The sequence below is a fragment of the Equus asinus genome, chromosome 10, assembly GCF_041296235.1.
Source record: "Equus asinus isolate D_3611 breed Donkey chromosome 10, EquAss-T2T_v2, whole genome shotgun sequence".
NCBI lineage: Eukaryota > Metazoa > Chordata > Mammalia > Perissodactyla > Equidae > Equus > Equus asinus.
Genome location: NC_091799.1, coordinates 46618759 through 46640949, shown reverse-complemented (window position 1 = coordinate 46640949; position 22191 = coordinate 46618759). Strand labels below are relative to the sequence as shown.

Sequence of the window (22191 nt, the reverse complement as noted above, 5' to 3'; positions counted from 1 at the left end):
GGTATGTGAAGGCTTCTTGGTTGCCCAGGAGACCCTCTCCCACTTTTGAGACCTCTTAACGGCTCCCAATCTACACCTTCATCAGAGCACCACTGATGGGTCCCTTGCACGTGGTAATGCCCTCGGATTATCCCCTCAAGGATTCAGAGGTCCCTAAGCTACAGTCTACACATGTTTTTATCTGTTTCCACTTATTCCCACTCCTCTTGACCCTCCCATGGATGCATGTTTGTTAAACTAAAGGAGGCAGGCAGGAGGGAGGCGAGGAGAAAGGGACAGTACGACTGCACTGCAACTGAAAAAAGAGGACCGCTACCAGAAAACAGAAACCCACAGTGACCATGTATTCCTCAACAGCTACTTGTGCTACCATAAAAATACAAGTCATCTGATAACCATGGAAACCAACGGAAGCACGGTGACAGTGGCTCTTTTCAGAAATCTAGAAACAATAAGAAGCCTGAAACCAGAAAGAGAAGAAATCCAAGAGCTCCAGACCAGAAGGAAATCCTTTCCTAAGAGCCCTGACAAAGCAGCATTTTCTCCAGTTTCTAAAGTCTCATCAGGCTTCAACAAGGGCTCTGGGGCTGCTGTGACTGATCATGAAACAATTCAGGCGTCTCTGGGTGCTTCTGTCCTTTGGGACCAGCTGCTATGAGGCAAGCTCACTGGGAGCTGGAACATACTGTTACTATAAAATGTACTGAGAACCAGCAGAGGGATACACACACACACACACAAAATATATATATTTCTTCTCCAGCTCCTAGTAGGTGTACAAGCACAGAGTAGGTACTCCATAAACATTTGCTGAATAAATGAAGAATTAGGTTAGAACTCAGGGAAAGCACAGTGTCTGGTAAACAGTGTGTGTTCTTTCCACCACCTAGTGCCAGCATTCTGTCGGGTCCTGAGGAAATCAAAGTCCCATCCTTATTCTGCGTCCACCGTCTCCATTTGCAAAAGGAGACAGCTGGATTAGATGCTCTCCCAGGCATCTTCCAGCTCTGACAGTCCATCACTGCACTGTGCTTTATTTGGTGGCAGCACATGCCTGGCACTTTTCTTTCCCCTCAGAGGGAATCTGATAGCCATCTGCTCGAGTACATTGATGTTCCCATCCTGCCTGACTCATTTGCTAGGAACAACAGGTTCACATGCCAACTGTAAATGAGAAGGCAAAGGGGGCCCAGGAAGAGAAAAGGAGAAAGGGTCCCACTTGGCCGCTTTCTTAGGAAACCAAAACAGAACTCTTTTTAGGACTAAATATATAGAAATTGAAGTGTGATTATTCTCAACACCCCTCATGTGAGGCACTCTCTAGCTTACTAATTTAATAATAATTATATTAACAGCACTATCGAGCATTTCTGTGCTGGACACTGTGCTAAGCCTTTTTACACTCAATCCTCACAGCAACCTCACGAGCTCAGTACTATCATCTTCTTTAACAGATGAGGGTCCTATCTGGCTCAAGGTCACACAGCCGGTAAGCGGCAGACCCAGGACTTGAACCCAGGTCTGCCTGACTCGAGCGTTCTGGCTCTTCACCTGGCTTTCCTGTGGGTTCTTCGCTGCAGTCCTATGAGGGAGGCAGGGCAGGAGTTATCACCTTGACTTTCAAGATGGAGAAACCGAGTCTCCGAGAGGCTTACGATTTGCACAAAATACAGAAGACACTTAATAGGTGTCCGGCCCAGACGCTCGCTCCTGCGCTCCTAGGTGAGGGCTCGCCCCATCCCGAGAGTCCGCTTCTTCCTCTGTGACTTCACTTACACACTCGCAAAACCTCACAGGCGCGGAGATCCACCTCCCCGGCCCGGTCGTTTGACAGGAGGGGAAAGCAAGGCACAGCTCTTCTCGGCGCGGCTGAGCCTCCCGGGGCCGCCAGGGCCGAGGGCGCCGCCGCGGCCGGTCTCCTCGAGAGGCGCCCCAGGCCCCCGGGAGCAGCCCGCAGGCGCCCGCGCCCCCTCCCCGGCCGCCCCGCTCCCGGCCCCGGGCCTCCGGAGCGCGGGCGGAGGAGCTGCGGCCGCGGCCGCCGCGCGCCGGCCGCCTCTTACCTGGCCGGGCGCTCGCCCACAGCAGCCGGGGCCGCCGGCACCAGAGCCGCAGGGGAGCGGCGAGGAGGCGGCGCGCGGCCAGGGGCGGCCGGCTGCCGGCTGCCGGCGGGGCGGGGGCACGTGACGCGCGAGGCGGGGCATGCCGGGAGCAGGGCGGGGGGCGAGCCGGCTCCCAGACTCCCGGGGTGGGACCGGCGCGCTTGGGGGTCCGCGGGGAGGGCTGGGAGGGCGACGTTGCGAAGTCGAGCTTGGGGAAGGACGATGAGACCTTGTACTGCGTGGCCCCAGAAGCGCCGAAATCGAATCAGTGGGCGGACATTGCAGGCAGGCATGCTGGGGTCCATATGAAGACTTCCGATCACCAGTTAACAGGGCAACGCGCGGTTCCAGGAGGTGGTGAGCAACTTGTAGATGTGCACATACGGGGCTGCGTTCCTTCATTCAACACACTGACCGCCGGCTATGGGCCAGACAATGTACTGGGAGTACATATTATTCTGTGTATAGCGTTTAGCACGATGCCTGCCTCATAGTAAATGTGTTAGTTGTGGTTGTTGCTGTCGCTGTTTTAGGGGCACAGAAGTCAACAAAGCTGAAATGGTTCCTATCCTCCTGAAGTTATTTCTTGAGTGGAGAAGGTGGGCATTAGTCAGATATTATTTAAATAAATATCTACTTAAAATTATATCCAGTGCACTGAAGGAACTCTGATTTAAAAGTAGAGGGCAAGGGAGGGTAGTCAGGGAAGACTTCTCAGAGGAAGGTAAGGAGTTAGCCAGATGGAAAAAAAGGCAGGGAAAGCCCGAGTGAGCTCCTTGGGTGGGGTGGGGCCCGGCAAAGATTGCTCTTTGGGTAAATGGAAGACGTCCAGTTTGTCTGAAGCTTCTTATGTTAAGGAGAGAACAGTGTAATGGAAGTTTAAGAGGTAGGTTGGGCCAGACCATGCAACACTTAGTAGGCCATTTTAAATGGCCTTAAAACCTTAATTTAAGGATTTTCAAATTTCATGTAAAAGGACGCCATTGAAGGGGTGGAGGAGGTGGGTGACTTGGTACCTTTATTAAAAAAATATGCCAGCTACTATGTGCAGAGTAGACCAAAGTAAGAGGTGGAAGCAGGGAGATTGGTTAAGACTTGGACTGCAGTTATGAGGATGGAGAGAGATGGATTTGAGATACACTTTTGAGGCAGAGAAACTTGGCTTCATGTGGGAAGTTAGGGGGATTCCCAGTCTTCTAGCTTAACCTACTGAGTAGGCCTAAGGAGGTGCTCTTTATTGAAATGCTAACTCTTGCAAGGGGGAACATATTTGGAGGTGGGGGGAGATCAGGAACTGTTTTGGACTTTAAGAGGCCTGTGTCATCCAAATGATCAAAAAGGCAGTTGAATATAGACTTGTGGATTTTAGAAGAGAATGTCAGCTACAGAAATCTAACTTGAGGATGCTGTGAAAGAGAAATTACTGCAGCAGATTGAGGTTTGTAATAGCTGACCTCTGTCAGTCCCTGGTTCTACAGAATGTATTCTATAAAAATGATTCCATGTTAACATATGATGAATTTACTATTAGATTCTGGGTGAGGCCCAAGTTACCATGCAGCTGCTCTCTTTTATAAATGGGAAAAAATCCCCCAAAGGCTAAAACCAACAATTTATTTTAAGCAAAGGTATAAAGCTGTACACAGTAGCCAGATATAGTAGAAACACCACTCTGACTTAGGTCAGGTCATATCAAACAGGGGGGGGTCACACTATAACGAACTCAATGATTTATTATTAATGACTGGCAAAACTATGACATGTTTGATCCTTTGAAAAGTGTTCCATTGTATGAAACTGGCATGTCTGTCAATAAGCAATCAGAAGCTGAGTTTCTGGATTTGTGCCAGCCAACATTATTGTTTGTTTTGGCGTTTCTCTAAAATAGCCAAGCCTTTCAAAGGAGTGCCACAACAGCTTTCTACAAGGGCATGCTGTCTTTCCCATTAGTGGCGCACGAAAATTTGATTTTATATATAAGTACTTAAATATAAGAACATCATTTGTAAGGCACAGTTGAGCCCTCTCTTCTTCCCGCCCCCATCTCTCCTGTGCATGCCTCTATCCTACTACTTGCTGTCTGTTGATTGATTCTTCTCCTCTATTGGAGAGCAGACTTGCTCATCTTTGCATCCTGGCACATAGCTGGTATTTACTGTGAAATGAATACACAAACACAATCTCCTCAGCCATGTCAACTTTACTTACCTGGCTTTATAGAAAAGTGAGGCTCTGAGCAGTCTGTCCAGGGCCAACATAATAGACATCCGTCATCCTTTTTGGCTGCCTGGGATCTGAACTCCCTTCCTACATTTGGGAATTCCTCATCTTATGAGCTTGTTGGTAATCAGAGCCTGCCTCTCACTATAAAAGCTGAAATCCAGATATTTTCTCTGCTTCTCCATGTGACCCTGACACTACAAATTAAGTAGTCTCTGGATTTTGAATTGGGAGCCAGAGACATGGTAAAGTGGAGTCCTGGAATTATTCTCTTTGGTGACCATGACAAATGCAGCAAGTTCTTCGAGTAACCCTGGCTGCCATGATAGTCAACTTCTGCTCCTGTGGCCTTGGTAACCAAGTGGTGGCCTCTAATCCTCAGGAGAGATGGTGTCCTCACTGCACTGGGTTGTGTGGAGTGACTAGACGACAAAGGGTGATGTTCGAGTTGCCTAGTCTCCAAGTCCAATTCCTCCAAGCCTCCTGGTGATGCTAACCTACCTATAATCCTCTAAATAAATCACTTTTCTCCTAAAATCTACCAAGACTGGATTTTGGTGTTTGCACGTAAAACATGACTCATATAGTCACATAATTAATAGCAGAGCTGAAGCTGTAACCCAGAACTTTCGACTACTAATTCTAGTGCTTCTGCCTAACAGAGGGACCTCTACTCTCCAACTCACATTTTTTACAACACATGTTGATGTCTCTAAATCATCCTTTGTTCACCGAATTTATACTTTCAATGTCAGCTGATTAATATTTCAAGCAACTGCACGGTGAGGCAGCTGCCAGTGGAACATTCAGTTTCAAATGCAGTATCGTCTGTACAGCTGTTTATGTAATATTAAAATTCTTTTGCATTTCTGTCCTTTATAGACATAAGCGGAAAAAGAAATAGTATTACTAATTTGAGAAAAAGATGAAAATTAGCAGACATGCTTAAAGCCGATCTTTTGCCTTGGTAGAATGCTTATTGGACTAAAGCCAGCTGTGCTTTATCTATGAAGGAAACAGTTTAAGAATGCTTCCTAACTCTGAAAATATTTCATTGGCTATTGTTGTTTAAAAGACAAAGTAAATAAGTGATTTTGTAATGTTTTTACATCTCAGTAGCAAGTCTATTCAACTTTAATGTAAGTGATTTCTATGTAAGTTTTTGTGAACTTGTACAAAAGCAGGCAAATGGCACCACGTACGCCTCTGTCAGACTGAGTGCGTGCTCCAGGAGCATGTAAGTAATGACTGGTCACCCTCTCCTGTGAGGGGCCCATAATACAGAGTAGGGAAAAGACCTGGGGCTTTATTTCCAGTTTATTCTCATAGCCTTCAGAAAAATAGGTTACTGAAGGTTGTTCTTGTGTAGCGTCATTTGGAATTGCAGTATATACACTGGCCAAGAGATGCCAGAGTAGAATCTTTTAGGACTAACGTATGAAAATACAGTAAGAGGACTTTCTGAAGGGAAACTGCTAAAGGTTTTCTGCTCCCCCGTGCTCACCACACTTCAGTCACACTGGCCTTCTTTCTTCCTTAAACACGTATTTTAACCCTTTTCAGAGGCTCCTCACTCTTTTATCTGGCCAATTCCTATACGTCCAAATCTTACTTGATGTATCACTTCCCACGGGAGCCGTCCTGGCTGCCTCCCCAACCCAACAGGTCAGGGCCCCCTATTCTGTGTTCGCACAGCAGTTTACATGATAGTATGAAGTAATGAGTGATGAAACTAGGTAATGTCCGACTTCCCTGCTAGGCGGTAAGCTCTTAATGATAGGTACCATGACTGAATTCTCTTCCGTATCCCTCACCTACCACAGTGCCTGGTCCTCTCGAGTCACCGAATAAATATTTGTGAATGTGAACACTGCCACCAAATAGACTGGAAACTTTTTCTGAGGCCTGGACAACAGATAGTGTCAGGAAGCTAGTATTTCCCACCTTCAGTTCAGCAGTCATTTATTCAGCCCCTTCTGTGTGAAGATAGTAGATGAGAGAAAAATGTGGGAGATAGTACTTGTATTCAAGTAGTTTTCAGTAACAGGGAAAGACAATGACAGAAAACTTTTTCCCACAGTGGCAATCCCTGTTGGATTCTTGCACATTTCCAGTGAAGAAGGGCCCCTTCCATGACCAGCCCAGTGTGGTCACAGCAGTTGTCAGTTAGTTCAAGAAGGAATCTTCCGTCTTAGCTTCCAAACCTTTATCCTATCCTGTCTTCTGGGACAATTGCTCTTTCTCTGACACGACAACCCTTTTAGTTTTTAAAAGCAGCTCTCAGACTCCTGCTAAAGGTCTTCTTGAGGCTACACACCTCAAATTCTCCCCATCGTTCTCTAGCAGCGTGGTTCGCAGACCCCTTCAGTACTCTACCAAACTCCAGCCTGGTGGGTTGGCTACTCTTCAAGTTATCTGTCAGATCTGGAGACCTTAATGTTATAATTTTACTAATGCAACCTAAAATTGCTTTCACTTTTAGTTTTATTTGACTCTCATTCCTCGACCAGTCCAGAATTTCAGAATCAGAAGAGGCCTTAAGATAAATTCATTTACTGGTTACTCAAAGCAGAACCCGGGCCAATTAAATCACCTGGATGCTTTTTTAAGATAGACTCCTGGGCGCCACCCACAGGAGTCCCGATTCAGGAGGTCTTCTGTTTAAAAGCTTCCCATGTGACCTGCTGTGCAGCTTGTTTTGGAAAGCAGCTCTGCCCCGATGCCTGGCACTGTCTTATGCAACATATTACCGGTGTTCTAGTCCCTATTATACTTGATTCTCTCCTCTGGCAGGGAGCCCACCACCAGGAGGTATCCTAGCAAGCATTCTTTTGATTCCCAGGTATGTGACACCTAGCGTCCATTTAGTCTTAAAATTACACATGGACAGAAAATCAGTTACTCATAAACATGAAGACACATTTATCTTAGAGTCTTTTTCTACCAAGAAACAAGTATTAAAAATATACTATTTTACCACCTTATTTACAAACAGAATTGGGAAGAAGGAAATAAGTGATACTTTGAGTCAGTATTATTGAGCGCAGTTTCCAGGTTTCCTCCAGTTCTCCCTCTGCTGTTCTCTAAACTCAGGAAAGATGAAATGATTGACAGTGATCTAAGTTCAATATGTGTAAGAAAGAAAACAGGCTGAAAAAAGACAGTAAATGCTTTGTGTCAAACCAGGAATAAATAAGCACCTTTTACTAGGGAACAAGAGAGTAAGAAATATGAATTCCTTTTTTATGGTGATGAACAACCTCTCAACAGTAGAGTGCTTGCAACGAAAGTGAGGGTTAAAGAGGAAAAAGAAAGATATTAAAAAAAGCCTTTCTCTTCAACTTCTTTAACAGCATAGTTTCACTATGCTAATAACAGTAGTTTATTAAGAATAAGGAATAAGTTTTTTACATTTAATAGGTTTGACTTACACCTTTATGTTCAGTAAGGATTCTTTGCCTTTTGTTTCATATGCTTGAGACTAATGAAAACAATGGTTATTATGAAAATTTATAAAATTTTAGTTGATAAAAAGATTCAACAGTAAGCTTATTAAATTTTACTCAAAAGTAAACAAAACATATAAAACCTGAATTTTACTAATGATGTTAAGATGAGCAATTCATTTGATCATTTTCCTACATTTCCTTGTGTTCTTATCTACCACATTTCTAAAAACTTTTTTGCAATATATTTATTATTTTAAATTATCCCTATATTGCTTCTCTCCCATCAGCTCAAATAATCAGAGGCAATGCAATCTGAATTTGGGAAGAAAAGCATCATACAAGCTCTGGTTGCTGTATCACACCCAGCAGCAGTCTCTGTCATGCTTCCACCATTCCATAAAAACCACAGTATCTTAGGATCATGAACATGTCTGTACTCAGTGATTTTCTTTCCTCCTAAATGAACACATAAACAGGGGGAGAGTAAAGTTGTGATGGTAGGTCAGATGTGGGCCTTGTCAGACTACCCCATACGTGCTTAGCTCTGAAACAACAACTCTAATATACCATCTCTTGGGGTGACAGCCCAAAAGGCCACAAGCTGGTGGTATTTCTCTCTTCGGAAAACAAAACCAAAAGAATGGATTCTGTTTTCCAGGACAGGAACTTTCCTGTCCGTTCAAAGTGAAGAACGGTATCTGGGGCCTATCATCAGGTCTGCAGGGCTAGTGCTCCACTGCTCCCTCTCCTGCAGTCGCCCCCAGCAGGACTGACCCCTCTATTTTCTTCCTGCCCATCAGCGCCCTCGGCCTTTGCCTTCTCCACTTTAGATGCCTTGTGCCGTATTTCACTCACCCCCTGACCCTGTCATTTCACCTTATCCAGGTGGCAAGCCCACCCCTGGAAGAATCCAACTCTGCACCTTCCCCGAGCCCGCCGCTGGGCAGCAGAGCAGCACTGGAGAAGCAGCGCATGCAGGCACCGCCACTTCACGACCGCCTGTCTTAACTGGGGTGCCAGTATCATCCGACAGTCTTCCCTTTTCCTAGTTAGCTCACTCTCACACTTCCCACAACCAGTTAAAAACTTCTCCACTCTATTATTCAATGAATACTGAGTGCCCACTAGGTGCCAGGCATTCTTCTAGGTACTAAACGTAACAAAATCCCTGCCCTCATCAAACATAATGAAGAGAGAGACAATTACCAAAATATATAAAGAAAAATATATTAAATAAGTGCCAGGAAGAAAAATAAAGGGGTATGGAGTGCTGGGGAGGTTGTAATTTAAAAAAACATACATATTGAAATATAGTCACATCACTTAACAACGGTGACATGTTCTGCGAAACGCATCGTTAGGCGATTTCCTCGTTGTGTGAACATCAGAGTGTACTTAGACAAACCTAGGTGGTAGAGCCTACTACACACTTAGGCTATATGCTACTAATCCTATGGGACCACCGTCGTATATGCGATCTGTTGTTGACCGAAACGTCGTTATGTGGCACATGACCGTATTAACTACAGAAGACTGCACATACTCTAAGTGTACAAATTGTTGGATTTTCACAAACTGAAACATCCTATAACCTATAAAAGAGAAAGGAAAGGCCTCATTGAAAAAATGCCATTTAAGCAGAGACCTGAAGGAGAGGGAGTGAGGCACCTGAAAATCTAAGAGTATTCCAGCCAGTGCAAAGGCCCTGAGGCAGTAGCCATGTCTAGTTTGTTTGAGGAAGCAAGGAGGCCAGTGTGGTTAGAGTGCAGTGAGGGAGGGGAGTCATAAAAGATGAGATCAGAGAAGTAATGAGGACCAGACTGTACAGAACCTTGTGGGCAACCAGAAGAACTCTGGCTTTTACTCTGAATGAGACAAGAAACCACTGAAGGATTCTGAGCAGGAGTGACATGTTCTGGCTTAAATTTTAAGAGGACCCTTCTGATTGCTGTGTTGAGAACTGACTGTAGAGGGGGAAGGGTGGAAGCAGGGACTCTAGTTAGGAGGCTGTTGCAATAATTCAGAAGAGAGATGATGGTGGATTGGACCAGGGGGGTGGTAATGAAGTTGGTGAGAAGAGGTCAGATTTTGATTATAATTCAGAAGCAGGGCCAACAGGGTTTCTTGAAGGACTGGAATGTGAAAGTCAAGGATGACACTCAGGCTTTTAGTCTACAAAACTAGAAAGACGGACTTATCTCCTGAGACTGAGAGGAGTTTTCATGAAAGTGGGAAGATTGGGAGTCTGTTTTTGGATAAGTCTGGAATCAAGAAGGGAGGTGTAGGCTAGAGATATAAATCTGGGCATTCTCAGCCCATAAATGGAATTTAAAGCCAAGAGACCAGATGAGATCACCAAAGGAGTCAGTGTAGAATCTACACCGTAAATCAAGAGAAAAGGTCTGAGGACTGAAGACTGGGGCACTGCAAGTGTCAGAGGTTAGAGATGAAGAGGAACCAGCAAAAGAATCTGAAGGAGGGTGGAAATTAGTAGATTAGTGTTATGGAAGGCCCACAGGGTGGTTACAGTAATGAGGTCGTGGGTTAAATGCTGCTGATAGGGTAAGATGGGTCAGTGTTAACCTTGACAAGAGCAGTTCCAGAAGATCGATGGGGATGCAAGCCTAAGTGGAGTGGGTTCCGGAGAGAACGGAAGAAAGGAAATGAAAATACAGACAACCTTATCGAGGCATTTAATTGTAAAAGAGGGCAGAGAAATGAGATGGTAGATGGACAGGGGTGAGGATTCAAGTGGACCGTGGTGGATGTTGTGGTGAACCCCTCAGATCCCAACTTTAGGATCAAGGTAATTGGTGCTCATTCCCCAGCAGCTAGGGGCGTTGGCTGCTGGCAGCTCACAGCTGCATTCCTCTCAGGAATTGCCCTCAGCTGAAGGAAGCTGCCTCCAACAAAGTTACCCACCCACCCAGCAGCCCACAGCCAGTGACGAGTCGATGCAGGAGTCCAAAGGCCTGCCCTCTTGCCTTGACTCAGGATTTCTCTGAAGGGCTGTCTGAGAGTCACAGATACCTGTGGGATTGATTAAAGCTGCTGTTGCTCACAACTAGAAGGAACCACAACTAAAAGTATACAACTATGTACTGGGGAGATATGGGGAGAAAAAGCAAAAAAAAAAAAAAAAAAGATTGGCACGTTGTTAGCTCAGGTGCCAATCTTAAAAAAAAAACAAAAAACAAAAAACTGCTGTTGCAACTAAGGTGACCAACCACGCCCCAGGACTGAGAGGGTTTCTGGGACACAGGAGTTTCAGTGCTAAGACTGGCACAGTCCTGGATTGCTGGTCACGCTAGTTGCAACTGCATCACAGTTCAACTTCTCCCCGTGCCCAGAATTGTTTCACTTGCTCTCTAGCGTTTTTCCCAAAAACACTTCCCCCAAAAACTCCTGCACAAAACTCCCAGAATCCTCTCCAGGGAACAGACAGGCAACAGAGCTTTTTAAAAAAATTCTTTTTAAGACAGAAGAAACCACAGCCCTTTTGTATGCTACTGGGAATAATCCAGTAAAGAAAGAAAATCTGATGACAGACAGAGACTTGCTGGAGCAAGATCCTTGGGTAGTTAATAGGGGGTGGGACTGAGTGCATGTAGGATATGATTGGCCTTAAACAGGAACACAGACATTCCTAACAGGAGGGGGGGTACAAATGCTGGTGGGTGAGTAGGTATCATGGGTAAGTTTATGGAAGCTTTCTTTTTTTAGGGAAAACAGAAGCAATGTCATCAGCTGAGCTTGAAGACGAGAGAGGAGATACTAGAGGTCTGAGAAGGTATGAAATGTGTGTTTAGTAGAGAAGAATGACCTAAGGAAATGTAGTGGTCCTGCAGGACCAATGGAGGTTGACTGCCATCATTTTCCAAGTGGAACCTGTCAGCATGTCTGTTTTCTTCCAGCCACCTTCAGCTGCACAGGGCAGGCACAGAGCAGGCAGAGACGGATTAACCAGGGTTAGGTTTTGCCAGGGAAGCACAATGAAGCTAGAGGGAGGGAAGAGAGTGGAAGGTATACACAAGAATCACCACAGCGATGGCTAGTGGAATCTAAGCTGAGATGTGAAGGAAGCGAGCACTAGGTGGGGGGTGAATAGATTACAGGGCTGGGGGGGCCAGATTATTAGTACTGGAGAAAAGCATGCTTGAAATCAAATCTAGGTTATGACTGTGGGGTTGAGTGACTAAGAAGGCTGAGGTCAGCAAATGACCTCCAGAGAAAACAGATTTGGGCAGAAGGGAACTCTTTTCAACTTTCCCCACCAAATCTAAACCTTTATCACATGTGGTAGGCAAAATAATACGCCAACCCCACCCCAGAATGTCCAGGTCCTCATCTCCAAACCTGTGAATACATACCTCATTTGGAAAAAGGGACTTTGGAGATGTGATTACATTAAAGATTCAAGGAAGACGCCCCGACTTCTGGCTTAAGCAGCTGTGCTGATGGTGCCATCTACTGAATTAAGGAACAGGTTCCAGGGGGAAGATGATGGGCCCAGTTCTAGACCTGCTAAGCTGAAAAGATCTGAGATGGAGATGTTGAGCAGGCATGTGGATATCCAGATATGGCCAACATTTCAACTTGAAGTAACATTGGGAGTTTCCTTTAGATAGAGGGTAATTAAACTATGATCATGGCTGAGAGAAAGTATACAGAGAAGATAATCCAGGATCAGAAAGTATTTCTTTTTTTTCCCCTGTTTTATCTTCCCAAATCCCACTGGTACATAGTTGTATATCTTAGTTGCAGGTCCTTCTAGTTGTGGCATGTGGGATGCCGACTCAGCATGGCCTGATGAGTGGCACCATGTCCGTGCCCAGGATTCGAACCGGTGAAACCCTGGGCCGCCACAGCAGAGCACGTGAACTTAACCACTCAGCCACGGGGCCGGCCCCCAGAAAGTATTTCAAGAACGATTATGTAATCAGTGAATAAAATTCGAACAAGACGGCAGAACAGGTAAGGGATTTACTTTAGATGTGAAGAGGATGGGGCCACAGTAAAAGAAAGAGGCGGAAGGAGTACTATAAATATATTTGTTTCCTTTTGCTGCTGTAACACATTACTACAAGCTTAGTGGCTTAAAACAACACAAATTTATTATCTTACAGTCAGGGAGGTCAGAAGTTCAAAATGGGTCTTAAGGGGCTAGAATCAAGGTGTCAACAGACCTGTGTTCCTTCTGGAGAGTCTAGGGGACAACCTGGGCCTCACGTCTTCTAGCTTTTGGAACATAGAGGCTGCCCACCTTCCCTGTTTGTGGCCTCTGCTTCTGTGTAATGTCTTCTCTGACTCTGAACCTTCTTTCTCCCTCTTACAAGGATCTCTGTGATTACACTGGGTCCACCCAGATAACCTCCGCACCTCAAGTCTTCCTTGAATCCTTCTTTGCCTTATACCAGTTATCTGAGTCAACACTGGTCTGTTCATTCACTCCTTCATCTCCCCCTTCAAATCTAGTGCCCATACTGCATCTAGGGCTGTTTAAGTAGGCAACTCTCAACTCCCTACCCTGCTCAATATGATCCCTGCCCGACCTTCCCTTCTCTACCTTTTTTCCCTTGATAACCCCAGTGAATCCTTCAGGTCTTTTTAAATGTCATTTCTTCAGGGAAGCTCAATCTGAACCTTCAGCAAGGTTAGGTCCTTGAGATATTTGGCTTGCAATACAACAAACCCCTCTCACCTTTAAAGTAATGAAACAGTTCTGTGATTTGGTGGCTATTTCCCATTTTGCCAAATTGTGCCCTTCACTTTAGGTGCAGGTGACCTGCAGGTCAAATCCAGCCTGACGCCTCCCTCTATACAGAGTTTTATTGGAACGCAGCCACGCCCATTCATTTACATCCTGTCTAAGGCTGCTTTCACACTGCAACGTGGAGCTGACAGAGACCACAGAGCCCCCAAAGCCTAAAGTATTTACCATCTGACCTGCAACAGGAAGTCTACCAACTCTTGCTTTAGTGGCTTCTTTGATGACCTCAGCTACATGCAGAACTTATCAAGTGGTCAAACTGTAGCAAAAGAGAGTAAAAATGTCTAGCTGATTTCCTTTGTACGCTGTCTATAACAGCCTCTGGTGCCTGGATTTCATAGGTGAAAGATATGCTTAGCTCAAGGGAAAGAGGGGGAAGAGAAAAAGAAGTTCAGACTCCTGCACTTATTCTTCATTCCAAAGCTAGGCCCAAGTGTGCCCACCTGACATCTGTGGAACACACTGTAATTGAAATGCTAACTGACCTCACAGAAGAACTACACAGAGCAATGATACAGCAGTTCAAAAACGAAGTGCGCTGGTATCAAGAAGAGCACTAAGCAAAACTCCTTAGTTCGTATCCCTCTAAGCAACCTGTTTGTGGAGAAGCAACATTTTCTCTCAATTATCCCTATCTCTTTCTAAGATCCATTTCAAGAATTTACAAAATGCAAATTTGCTATGGTTCTTTACTATTTACATTACATATTCAACCATATATATATATATATATATCTCTATCTCACCAACTGTTTTTAAATGTACTATTTCAGAACTTTTATTACAAGTATTAGACTCCCACCCAGTGGAGTTTCTGGCCTGAGCTTTAAAAAGTCAGCCATAAAAACTGCACTATCACTCTTTCTCTTATTCTAGTCTCAACATACACTGGAATCCAGGGTAATCATCACACATCTTCCCCCCCAAGAAAAGTACTTAAGGATAGGGTACAATAAACCTTAAAAGTCCCTAAGCCTTGGCCAGCTGCTACTTATTAGCCACTGAAACTTCCAGCGTCTCAAACTCGCCTTCTGTGAAATGGCATTAATACTGATTCATCAAGGCTGTTTTTAAATAATGAATTCCAGTGTTTGGTAATTGTGAAGTCTGTATACAATTAGAGGATAAGCATGCTATCTGGAAATATGAACGAAACCAATTAATGCAGTGAATGCCAGCATGAATCACTTCTGAACACCTTATACCAAAGACTAACCGCCTTTACCAAATGTTAGGCACCGTGCTAACTGCTTTACTTGCATTTTCTTACTTCATTCTTTGAAGTAAGGATGCTTTGAACACTTTGAAGATGTTTCTATTATGTTCATTTTACAGGTGAAGAAAATGAGATTTAGAGGTTGAGGTGCTAAAAGTCATCCATCTCATAATTATTGGATCCAGGACTCAAAATCAGGTCTGCCTGTTTTTAGAGCCCGTGTTCATGACCATGGTGCTATATACTGCACCTCCTTAAGACAGGAATGGATGTACATTACCAACATGAAACACAGCATCACACGTTGAACATCCATGCTGTCTGGGTAAACATGGTGGACTGAGCACGTGCGTCTACTCCCATTCCCTCCTGAACTGCCGATAAACGACAGCAAAGAGTTCTGTTTGTTTTAAGGTATAAACGTAAAAGGATAGAAAATGGGGAGACAACAACAAGAAGTTAGAAGTTGAAAAACAGGTGGACAAGTAGTAAATAACGTGGTAGACCCAAGAAAACTGAATCCGGAGTCAACAGTAGGAAAAGCGAAACCACCACCAAATTTACACCCTAGAATCCCTAAAGCCTCAGGAACTGGTGGCTTCACAGACCTCTGGAAGCAGGAGGTGAAGGGGGGACATAAAATAAGAATCGGTTGAAGGTTTAAGTAGTCAGATACTCCCTTCATCTCTACATAGCTAAGCAGCCTCTCTTCCCCAGCTCCCTCCCAAATTAGTTTATTTCCTGAAAAGGACAAAATAGAGGATTCTCTGGATTGTGGGGTACTAGGCAGTTACTGGCAGGGGTATTGTACTCAATATAGAGGTTCAGTGAACAAATGCATACTGGACACCAGATACGGAAAACAAGAGATCCAACATGGGAGAAGAAGAAAAGGAATCCCCAGGATTATGGTGAAGGGAGATCCCAGAATATGGTCATATACCAGGTATAGAAGATTATGAGCCCAGACTGGGGGAGGTCAGAAAGCTCCAGAAAGAATTACTCAGCAAGGTGAAATTGTCTATCTAATGAAACCGAACATTGTAAGCAATTTAGATAAAAAGTTTAGTTAATTTAGTGGTAAGTTCATAGAAAACTAAGCCTAGGAAAAATAAAGGGTGTACAGGAAAAGAAAACACAAACAGCAATTGGAGCCCTAATGAAATTGATCTAATCAAAATCATGCTAATAAGTACACTGTGAGAAGAGAGGTGTGAGTGATGGAGGCAAGGAAAGCGATCTAAATCCTTACATGCATGGAGAATTCAGTAGGCAATGTCTAAACAGAAAAATCATAAAGTAACAATACAATCATGTTATTTAAGAGACATGAAGGTGAATATCAATATAATTAGCTAATAGGAGGTGAAGGTAGTTGCCTCTGGGAAGGTTAAGGACCATCCCCATTCCCCAACAAACTGGGAGAACCATCTCACTTAAAAACACAGCATTTCCCCTTTGACCGCATTACATATCCTCAAGGCCATAAAGAGTAAACCCATACCAAGCAGTAACGTTGCCTTTCACAAAGACTGCTTAAAAATAAAACAATGTCGCTTTATCAGGATTAGCAAATTCTCCAGACCAAAACAAGAGGAATTCAATTTAATGCAGTTTGTAACAATCAGACTATCATAGTAGTCTCACTAGTGATTACTGGTTTGCAGCAAAAGGTGGGTTAAGAAAAATAAAAACCCAATTTTTCTTAATTGATATGTTTATTAAAAATAGAGACTATTGGTCTTGTCCTTAAATGTCACTGTGGTTGTGTGCTGGATTCCATAAAACCTGACTAATCTGAACAATATATACTGTTCAACAAATACACTGCAGACAGAAGTAAAAAGGCAAACAGAAATGACTGACAAGACAGTGCCATTGCAGACATAATTCCCTTATAATTAAGACTCGCTAGAAAATGGAGTTTGACATTATTTACAATTACACCAATATTTATGGAAGCTGAATATCACAGGCATAAGGGCATACTATGGCCACAAAATGTTTTCAACTTCCCAGTTTTATATTTCAGCTACGAAGGTCAGTTACTAGAGCCAAAGCTGTTGAATCAAACAAGTAGAACTTGTATGTCCATTCAATCAGAGTCTCTTACATCTTTCTGGGCTGTTCTTTTGCAGACAGGAGTAGAAACTGTAACCAGATTCTTCATCTCATGCATTCACCTGTGATGTCCAATCTTCATATGCTGTCCAATTTCTTTAAGATAAAAGGAGCTGAAAGAAAAATAAACCAACCCAGAATTTGTTTTCAGATCGAGGAGCCCACAAGTTACAATACGGAATTATAAGATTAGGGGGTAAACCTTACAGGTTTAGTTCAACACATTTTTTAAAACAACGCCACGCGGTGGCCAAGCATCTGCCGGCACAACTCAGCAAAAGGGACTCACGCTTTCAAGGTGGCCCATTCCAGCATCAGGTGGCTATGATTATTATAAAGTTCATTCTTACACTATATAAAATCTTGTCTTCGGGTAGTTCTACCTCCCAAGGCCATAAAGAGTAAACCCAATGCTCTTTCAAATGACAGTCCTTTACTTTGGTGATTTAACTGTCAAAGGAACAAAACTCTAGAAAAAACAAATTGGCATTTTTCACCTTTAAAAACACATTTGAAAGAAGGCAGAGGTTGGGGGAAAACAACACTGAACTAGGGAACCAGCAGAGCTGGACACACATTTTGATCTCCCACTGACTAGCTATGTATTGTACGATACAGTTCAACTTGAGTAGTTGTAAGGGTCCATTAGGATGGTGTAGATGGAAATGTCTAGACAAGTAGGAAGTGTTGTCATAGGGGTCTAAAGAAGTGATATTATTATTGTCTGTAAAAGTGCTGTGGCCAAAATAAGCATAGAAAAAGATGCTCAACATCATTAATCATTAGAACAATGCAAATTAAAAGTGCAACGAGATACCACCTCACATCCATTAGGATGGCTAGTATCAAAAAAACTGTTGGCAAGGATGGGGAGAAATTGGAACCTTTGCATACTGTTGGTGGGAATGTAAAATGGTAAAACTGCTATGAAACACAGTATGGTGGTTCCTCAAAAAATTAAAAATAGAGATATTTGGGGGCCGGCTGGGTGGCGCAGCGGTTAAGTGCGCACGTTCTGCTTCGGTGGCCAGGGGTTCGCCAGTTCAGATCCTGGGTGCGGACATGGCACAGCTTGGCAAGCCACAGTGTGGTAGGCGTCCCACATATAAAGTAGAGGAAGATGGGCATGGATGTTAGCTCAGGGCCAGTCTTCCTCAGCAAAAAGAAGAGGACTGGCGGCAAATGTTAGCTCAGGGCTAATCTTCCTCAAAAAAAAAAAAAAAAAAAAAATTTGTACATCCACGTTCATAGCAGCATTAACCACAGTAGCTCAAACATAGAAGCAACCCAAGTACCCAAAGATGAATGAATGGATAAGCAAAACTGAGGTATACAACAGAGTATCATTCAGCCTTAAAAAGGAAATTCTGACATATGCTACAATGTGGATGAATCTTAGCACATTATCCTAAGTGAAATAAGCCAGTTACAAAAAGACAAATACTGTATGATTCCGCTTATAGGAGATATTTAGAGTGATCAAAATCATAGAGACAGAAAGTAGAATGGTGGTTGCCAGGGGCTGGGAGGTGAGGGGAATGGAGTGTCAGTTTTACAAGATGAAGAGAGTTCTGGAGATGCATGGTGGTGATGGCTGCATATTATGAATGTATTTAATGCCACTATACCGTAGACTTAAAAACAGTTAAGGTGGTAAATTTTATGTGACGTGTATTTTTACAATAAAAAATCAGGAAACAAAAAGGGCTGTGACCAAAAAAGCTGCAAGAATGATCTCCTTTCTCAATACCCATACTAAATTAATATGACATTTTGTTAATAGTAAACTGAAGATACTGAGATCTGTCAGAAGCTGACCAGGTCACGTCCAGTCCTTCCTACTAAATCTTATCAGAAAAAAAGGACCATCCATCAAATGAATGGATAAACAAAATGTGGTATATCCACACAATGGAATATTATTCAGCGATAAAAAGGAAGGAAATACCGACACATGCTACAATATGGATGAACCTTGAACATATGCTAAGTGAAATAAGCCAGACACAAAAGGTCACATATTATACAATTCCATGCGTATTAAATATCCCTAAGAGGCAAATCCATAAAGGCAAAAGGATTAGACATTGCCAAGGGCTGGAGAAGGAGGAAAATGTGGAATAACGGCCAATGGGTATAGTATTTCTTTTAAAGGGAAAGAAAATGTTCTAAAAATAGATTGTGGTGATGGCTGTGCAACTCTGACTACACTAAGACCCACTGCACTGTGCACTTTCAACGGGTGAATTGTATACTAATATGCCAATTATACCTCAATTTAAAAAGTGATAATAAGGAACAGTATTCTGTGTTTTCTTAAAAAGCAATCTATATCTAATAGAAGGGTCACTGAGAAGAAGCAAATATTTTACTGGCATCTAAGTCAAGAAAAAACGGTAAGAGGAGGAAATAAGTAAATCTGGGAGCTGTAAAGAGCTGCTGAAGCGGCAGGCTGGTTGGGCGTCTCTGTTCACCAGAGCTCCCTCTCCTGGGGAAGCAGAGGAATAGCACAGACAGTGCAGCGGCACCGAGTGAGGGAGACGCGGCCCGGGCCCCACGTGAGCCTTCTAGAAGCCGGCCTCGGTAGGGCCTACATTTATTGGAATCATCCCTGTCCCTCCATCCAGACGTGCCAACGATGTACAGCAAAGAGCAATGAAAGGAATATCGAACTGGGAAAGAGGGGAGGGGGCAAATCACTTCTGAGATTCTCATCAGCGAAACTGGAGAGCGGATCTCGAAAGCTGCATCCAGCTCTCACACCCAGGGTCCGGTAACTCTGAAGCCTCTCCCCAGCGCCTCTGAAAGTCGACTTCTCACCTGCAGAGGGATACGCAGACTCTTCGGCCGGCCTCTCAAAGGCCTGCTGTCAAGACCAGGTAAGGCAAGTAAGTTTCCACCGAATGGAAAATCAAATACAACCTCAGATCTTATCACTAATCCTACAGACTCTCCTCCTTCCTCCCCCAAAACGCAATTATGTATTTCACCCTCTGTACAAATAACAGCAAAATCTTTTGGATTTCAGAGGTCAGCACTAAAGGAAGGAGACTGTTGAGTTGAGTGAGAGCTCTGGGTTTCGGGTTAAGATCATTCACCGAGTCGCCCAGTGACCTTGAGCCACCATTTCTCCACCGTAAATCTGCCTGGGAAACGCGGGAGTGGCTCTGGGGGATGCCCCTCGAGGTGTCTCCGTTCTAGCCCTCACGGCAGGGGCGGGGTGATCAGCCGCGCCCGTGGGCACCCCACCCGACCGCAGCGCCAAGCCGCGCACCGCCCTGCTCCCCGCGGCCGCTCGGCCCAGCCCGGGACCCCGAGCCTGCATCACGCGGGGCGCGCGGCCACACCTGGACGGACACTCACTGACTCGCAGCAGCGCCACGTAGATGAGGAAGTTCCGTATGGAGGAGATCACGTCCTCGCGCATCTTCCGTTTCATCTCCTCGGGGTCCAGCTTCGGCGCGAGGCCCTCGATCCGGAACATCTCGAAGCCCGCTCCCAGCTCGCAGCGGCCGCTCTCCGCTCTCGCCAGGGCCGCCTCGCGCCCGGAACTCGGCCCAACCCCATTTCCTGTCCCCGCCCCTCGTCTTCGCGCGCGTCGACGGGGGGCTGCGAGGGACAAACCTCGTTCTGCTCGAGCGGGGCTGAGGGAGCGCGGCCGTAGGGGGCGAAGGCGGTCCTGCGGGGCGGGCTGAGCGCGGCCTGGAGCCGGGCGGCGCGCTGGGCAGTGCTCGTCCGCCGCGGGCGGAGCGGCGCGCTGCGGCGCTGTCGTGGGCAGGGAGCGCTCACGTTGGTTGAGTACTCGGTACAGTTCTGCCCCCTGGATTAGATGTGACCATCATTTCTTAGGTGAAAAGCTAAAGCCCAGAGATCTGTAAAACAACTTGCCCGAATGTTCTTTAAAATACCTCCGGAAAAAAAGTGTCGAGGAAGAGAGATGAAACGATATTAGCAAAATATTAAAAATTGCTTAAACCGGTGATTAGCACATCATTTTAGTTAATTATTCTACTCTTTCTATTTTGAGCGTGTTTGAACTTTTTCATGTTAAGTTAACACAAAAAGACGGAAGATCTCCGAAGTTTCGAAGGTGACGAGACTTGCTCGAGATTACACAGCTAGCAAATGCCGGGCAGGGTTTTATCCCTACTTAGATCTGTGGGATCCCAGACACAGAGTTTTCAACATTTTCCATATTGTTACTGTGTTCTCAGTTCTGGAGTTAACTCATTCTTACAAATTATGATATTGGCTCAGTTATACAGTATGTTTTAATCGAGTTTAGATCCGTTCAACATTTTACAGATGAGAGGGAGGCTTGGAACCAGGCGTGCTGCTTAAAGTCAGGAAGCGAGCGATGGGCAGAGGCAGGTTCTCCTGCGGATAATCACCATGTCAAGGGGAACTCTCCTTTGCACGCTACTGCTCCCTGTTAGTCTTGAACTCTTAATGCCTGCGTGGATGGGCCTCCTTGGAGTGACAAGGCAGGAGCTTAATGCAGCCAGATTTCCTGTCACAGACTCATTGAAACAATGTCAGAAGGCTGCTGCCCCAAATTATGCATGCCACTTAGCCATAAATCATTCTTAGACATGAACCAGATGACTGAATTGCTCACATAATTCAAAACGAAAATGCTCCTTCTTGACTGCTCACTGCATAGCAACAATGGACTTTGGATAAATTAAGGCAGTAATTTAATATGGGAGCAACTGACAACTGTAAGCATTGATGCTCTCCTTCCTGATTGACAGAATGCAACGCACTGGGGCAAGAGAGGGAACTCACTGCCCATTCAGGCTTTGAATAGCCTCCATCCAGTCCTTCCAGAATGTTTAGAAAGCCTGCGCTGATGCTGGAAAGCCAGGGCCGTGGAAAGAACCCGGATAGGAAGACTGGAGACATGGCCTCTAGATCTGGCACTCCCACTCTCTAGCCATGTGACAAGGGACAAGTAGGTTTCACTGCAGCTGCTTTTCTTTAGTTGTAAGGGGAGGAGATATGATTAAATGCTCTTGAGAGTCCCTTTCAGTTCCAGCAGTCTATGCATTCGAATTCTAATTGTATCATCTAGGACGCTCTGGTCTGAAGTGTATGGATGTTAAAATATTATCAAATATGATCAGACACCAAAACAGCCAGTGTGTGTGTTTCTTCCATGGTAGGAAGAATGTAACAATAAGGCATATCTCATCCATTTGAATAACGAGGCAAAACGGCTTGGCAAGGAATGAGTTCTTATGTGATTCCAGTAACTTAGACTGAGTTTAAATAAATAGTTCTCATATGGAACTACCGATTTTTTTTTCTTTACTG

The 22191-nt window shown here is 44.6% G+C and overlaps 2 protein-coding genes and 1 long non-coding RNA gene across 7 annotated transcripts in view; 1 reads left to right on the top strand and 2 right to left on the bottom strand.

Moving 5' to 3' along the window:
- FBXO10 (F-box protein 10) overlaps positions 1–2217 on the bottom strand; it is a 49089-nt gene extending 46872 nt beyond the window's left edge. The window contains exon 1 of one of the 5 annotated variants that reach the window (XM_014861154.3): positions 2061–2217. In XM_014861154.3, coding sequence (XP_014716640.3) covers positions 2061–2201 — 141 coding nt within the window. In that variant the 5' untranslated portion in view covers positions 2202–2217. Of the gene's footprint in view, positions 1–1551; positions 1688–2060 lie in introns of those variants that run through there. The other 4 variants (XM_070519166.1, XM_044779204.2, XM_070519167.1 and 1 more) reach the window with 4 other exon arrangements.
- Positions 2218–2318: 101 nt separating this feature from the next.
- LOC123289394 (uncharacterized) lies at positions 2319–15637 on the top strand. Its single transcript, XR_006533332.2, has 4 exons — positions 2319–2456; positions 11492–11558; positions 12527–12742; positions 13543–15637. It is a non-coding gene; the product is annotated as an uncharacterized lncRNA (long non-coding RNA).
- An 816-nt stretch (positions 15638–16453) lies between these two features.
- On the bottom strand, positions 16454–20636 carry TOMM5 (translocase of outer mitochondrial membrane 5). The gene is made up of 2 exons (XM_014861157.3): positions 20239–20636; positions 16454–16988 (listed from the first exon to the last, which is right to left on the bottom strand). The coding sequence occupies exons 1-2, from the start codon at positions 20357–20359 to the stop codon at positions 16954–16956; spliced, it is 156 nt and encodes a 51-aa protein (XP_014716643.1). The 5' UTR covers positions 20360–20636; the 3' UTR covers positions 16454–16953.
- Positions 20637–22191: the final 1555 nt, after the last annotated feature.

Bases quoted from the DNA above. Each gene is read 5' to 3' on its own strand.
- TOMM5 (XM_014861157.3), bottom strand. From the start codon at position 20,359: ATGTTCCGGATCGAGGGCCTCGCGCCGAAGCTGGACCCCGAGGAGATG. The intron at 16,989-20,238 runs GTGAGTGTCCGT...TTTTTCTTTCAG, and splicing joins CGTGGCGCTGCTGCGAGTCA to CTCCTTTTATCTTAAAGAAA.